General features: G+C 62.1%; 1 protein-coding gene across 1 annotated transcript in view; it reads right to left on the bottom strand.

Annotated features, from left to right (window-relative positions):
* The window catches only part of ARHGEF37 (Rho guanine nucleotide exchange factor 37), a 10896-nt gene that overhangs the window by 4739 nt on the left and 1650 nt on the right, over positions 1 to 4507 (bottom strand). The window contains exons 2-6 of the mRNA XM_031055319.1: positions 2631 to 2834; positions 2169 to 2292; positions 1708 to 1855; positions 817 to 1016; positions 184 to 314 (exon numbers count right to left, since the gene is read on the bottom strand). Coding sequence (XP_030911179.1) covers positions 184 to 314; positions 817 to 1016; positions 1708 to 1855; positions 2169 to 2292; positions 2631 to 2822 — 795 coding nt within the window. The 5' untranslated portion in view covers positions 2823 to 2834. The remainder of the gene's footprint in view (positions 1 to 183; positions 315 to 816; positions 1017 to 1707; positions 1856 to 2168; positions 2293 to 2630; positions 2835 to 4507) is intronic.

Raw genomic sequence — 4507 nt, 5'->3', positions numbered from 1 at the left:
TGTCCCTGCTATCCCACTGCTCCTTGGGATGATGGAGAACCAGGAGGCAGCACCAGCCACCCCACCCCATACTGGCCTTGTCCTCCCCATTCTGCCATTGAGGCACTTCAGGAGCAGCAAAATGCCCCAGAAACAGCGCAGGGAGGGGCAGCAGGTGCCCGGGGTGCAGCGAGGGCTGCCCACCTTGGCCACGATGCCCGCCTCGTGCATGAGGAGCCGGCTGAGGCGCGTGGTTTTCTTGGCGATGGAGTGCGTGTTGAGGCGCGCCAGGCGCGCCCGCAGCGTCAGGTGCTCGGCCTTGGGGTATTTGGTCGCTGCCTCGGGTGGGAGGACACAAAATAAGGGGGGAAAAAAAGATCAGAAGAGGAGACTTCGTGGCTGAGCAGGCAAGGGAGGGGAGCAGCACAGGGGCTGATCGGCAGGATAAGCACAAGCCACATCAAAGAAGGGAAGGACTAGGGAAACCAAAGAGAAAGGTGAGCTCCCATCTCTGGTTTCTCCTGATTTCTCCTATCCCAAGGGCAGAAGTGTTATTCCATGTTCCCCAGCCCCAGGAATGTGGACAGACTGGTTTTGTCCTCAGCCCCCCCATGCCACCCTGCTCCTGCAGCCTTTGGGTCTTGCCCAGAGTGGCACTGACAGGACCAGAGCAGTTCCAGGAGCTGCCTGCACAGAGTCTGCAGCTCCACCAGGCAGGATTAAGTGGAGGGCAGGAGAGCTTTGAACTGATTTAGGTGGGAATTAGTGCTCAGGAGACCATTGGGTTTGGGCTGGGTGCTGTGCCCCCCTTCGTGCACCAAGGCCCTGGCCACTCACCCACTTCCCGGCGCCGCTTGTACTCGTTGATGTTGGCATTGACCTGGGCCATGGCACGAGCCGCTGCCTCCAGGGCCGAGTGGGCACTGGAACTGCTCGGGGTGTTCTCCAGGATCTTGCCCAGCAGCAGAGGGTACTTGGTGACCCTCTGCACGGGCATCACCAGGAAGAAGCTGAGGTCTGAGGCGCCCGTGTGAGGCCTGGTGGAGGGGGAATTGCTCAGGTTGGTGTGCGGGGCTGCCTCCCTGCCCTGCTCCACGGCTTCTCTGGGAGTGTTTGAGGGACAGAGCAGCCCAGATGCTGTGGGGCATTTCTAGCTGCCCCCTCCAGCTGCAGGGGACTGTCCCTGCCAGCCCTGAGGGCAGGGTGGGTGTCCTGCCTCCCTGAGCAGCTCCGTGCTTGTCCAGCCCTGGACATGGGATCAGAGGGCAGCAGGGAGGGTGGGTGTTGGCAGTGTCTCCTTCCCACCCACAGGAAGGCACCCATCTCTCTGTTGGGAATCACATCACCTAAACAGCAAATCCCAGGAGCTCCTTCACTGCCACTCCTGCTTCTCCTGCCTCTGACAGTGTTTGAGACCCCCCAGCCCCGGCAGTTCAGGTCCCCTAGGGCCAGCCTGTGTCACTCTGGTCAATGTGGGGAGGATGTGCCCTCCCTGGGGAAGGCAGCAGCTGTGGATGTCACCCATCCCTTCTTTTGGGATCGATCATAAATGATCCTGAACCAAGGGTCCAGGACAGGCTGCCAGGAAATGCCACAAAGGTGGTGGCCATGATATGACACCCAGCCTGGTGACACAGATCCATGCAGGCAGCTTGTCCCAAGAGGAGAAGGACAAAGCCAGGATGTGAAACAGGCACAGGGAGGTGGTGGCTCAGCAGAGGGACCTACACGGTGGCATTGAGGGTGTCCAGGATCTCCTCCTGCAGCCGGGGGTCCCTGCGGTAGCTCTCCACCAGCTGCAGGGCATGGTCATAGCTGGCACAGTAGACCTTGTAGACAGCCTCCATCTCTTCCTTGAACTCCTGGAACAGCGTGCCTGGGGAAGGAGAGTGGGGCTGGACAGGAGGCTCCTTTCCCATGAGAAGGCAGGGGTTTATCCCCAGCCTGCAGGAAGGACAAAGCCAGTGGAGCAATGCCAAGCGCGCCAGGGCAGGGCTCTGCCACCGGGGCACCCTGCTAGGCTGGGCCTGGAGCTGTCCCCATCACCCTGCAGGCTGGGCAGCTCAGCCTTGGGGGGACACCAGAGCTTCCCAGAGCCAAGGCAGGAGCAGGAGGTGCCAGGGCAGGGGCTGGGCTGGCACCCCCGCCACAGGAGGGCACAGAGCAGCCATTGGCACTGCACCACTTACTGATGCAGAGCAGCTGCTCCTGCCCCGGGCCGGCTGTGGCCTCCAGCCCCTTCAGAAAGCGCCTGGAGACGTGCAGGATGTCGTCGGTGTTAGAGAAGAGCCCTTCCAGGTCCAGCTCCGGCAGCTGAAGGGAACAAAGATGCCCCAGGCTAAGCCAGATACATCAGAGATGGACCAGGTGCTTTAGAGGCACTGCTGGTGACCTTCTACCTGCCCCATGGGACACCCCAGTGAGCGATGCTGTGTTTCAGGAGGCTTTGGGGATGCTGAGACCGGTCTGGGCTCCCAGGTTAAGGTCCTAGGGCGGCTGTACTGGGTCAGACCCCATGTCCATCCAACCCCAGAGGCTGGCTGGTGACAGGAGCACAGGAAGGTGGAAGGAGCACCTGCAGTGCTTTGGGCATCTCATAGCTCTGGACAGAGTCCCCCTGCAGTTCCCTGGGCAGAGGTGCCCCGTGTCACCTGCTTGTCCTGGAGGTGTGCCCGGATGTCAGACACACACAGCTGCATGTTGTGCACGTAGCTGGCCTCGGTGCTGATGAGCTCCTCCACGGCCAGCTGCTGGCTCAGCTCCATCCTGTCACAGGGCATCTCCTCGTACACGGCCTCTTCAGCCTCAGCTGCCTCCTCAGAGCCGGGCTCTGCGCTCGCCATCTCTGCAGGGGCCTGCAGGGGTGGCAAAGGCAGCCCTGGGACTGGCGCTCTGGTGCCCAACCCAGCTCGGTGCCCGTGCTCCCTCCCCTGCACCCCACAGCACATCCCCAGGGACACTCAACCCATCTGAACACTCCAAAACCATCAAACCATCAAGTGCTGTGAGGCAGGAGCAGGCTGGCTGCAGACACCCCCGTGTGGCAGGCAGGCACTTGCCACACACACGTGCCCACGCTCTGGTGACCTCGTGTGGGGCTGGGGTGCAGGCAAGGGGGCCCCCAGGTGCCAGCAGGGGCCTGGCAGCTGCCACCCAGCACTGGGACTGTGCAGGGACCCGTCCCCATGGCAGAGCAGGGTTTGCCACCTCCGCTCCAGCTCCTTGCTGCCAGGGCCAATTGTTCCGTCCCTGCCTTGGCTGCCGGCGCCTGGCACCTTGCCTGGCATTCAAGGGTCCTGTTCAAAGTACAAAGAGTGGTTCTGCAGTGCTGGAACAAGAGATGTTTCTGTGACAGCAAGAGCTGCTTTAAAAGCCACTGGGATGGGGGAGAAGTGGGCAGAGCTGCTGATGCCTCTGCCAGATGCACTGGCAGCCCCTGGTACGCAATGCCAGGGCCCCGCGTGGCACAGCACACTGTTCTCTCCTCTCTGCCGTGGAAAATCTGAGCTGATTCCTGACATTTTCTTCTCAGGAAACACACTCTGCTCTAACTGATACCAGGGAGGGTGAGCAGCTCCCAGAGCATCACAAACAGTGCTTGGCTGCTGGCAGGAAGGCCTTGAGACACAGAGGTGTGGCACAGGCACAGCTGGGCTGTGACCAGCCCCCGGCCGGGCAGGATTCCTGCCGGGCTCCCTGCGGAGGAGGAGAGCAGCAAAGGCAAGGCAGAGGTGGCAGATAAAAGCCAGATGGCACAAGCAGCAGCACAGACTTTGCCCTGCCCTGCCTGCCCAGCCAGTGCCAACCTCCACAGCCAGACTGCACCGTGCCAGGTGCCCCCTTTGGAGGCTGCAGCCCCTGTCCCTGTCCCCACCGGGTCCAGCTGACAAGAGGCTGATGCAGCTGCGAGCCGTGGGCAGGGCCAATGTCCTCTCCTGGCACACGCCCACCGCTGGGCTTGGCACAGCAGGCAAAGTGCCATTGGACCTCCACTTGCCCGACAGGAGCGTGTCACCCTGGCAGCTCTCACCCCTGCCTCTGGGACTTGGCTGCTGCCCCTGCCTGTGGCTGAGATGGGACATGGGGAGCTTCTGAGGCGTCTGGGCAGAGGAATTCCCAACAAGGACCAGGGTCCTCTGCCTGGGGTGGCAGCAAATCCCCAGTGCAGTGGAGGCAGGTGGAAAGGCCCCATCTGAGACACCCCCTGAGCCCTGGAGGGGTGCCCTGCAGCTCAGGCACGCCAGTATTGGGGTGTCCCTGGTGGCTGCAGCATCCCCAGGGCACAAAGCTGCTCTGGGGGGTTTCCCCAGGCTGCAGAAACCTCATTGCCTCCCCTCACCCCCCTGACCTGAGACCTCAGAGGGACAAGGGGACAGTGCAAAAGGAAGCCGCAGCATTTCTGGGCAGCGTTGGAGCAGGCAGACAGCGCAGGAGCAGGTTTCCTTTTCCCAGCCCCCCCTCCCAGGCAGCTTCCCGCATTTTGAGCTGTCACTGCTGCCTCGGCGGCTGCCAGCGTCCCTGTCCCTAT

This window comes from Geospiza fortis, unplaced genomic scaffold (genome assembly GCF_000277835.1).
Source record: "Geospiza fortis unplaced genomic scaffold, GeoFor_1.0 scaffold55, whole genome shotgun sequence".
NCBI classification, from domain to species: Eukaryota; Metazoa; Chordata; class Aves; order Passeriformes; family Thraupidae; genus Geospiza; species Geospiza fortis.
The sequence above is the reverse complement of the archived record's forward strand: the minus strand, read 5'-3'. Positions and strand labels throughout refer to the sequence as shown.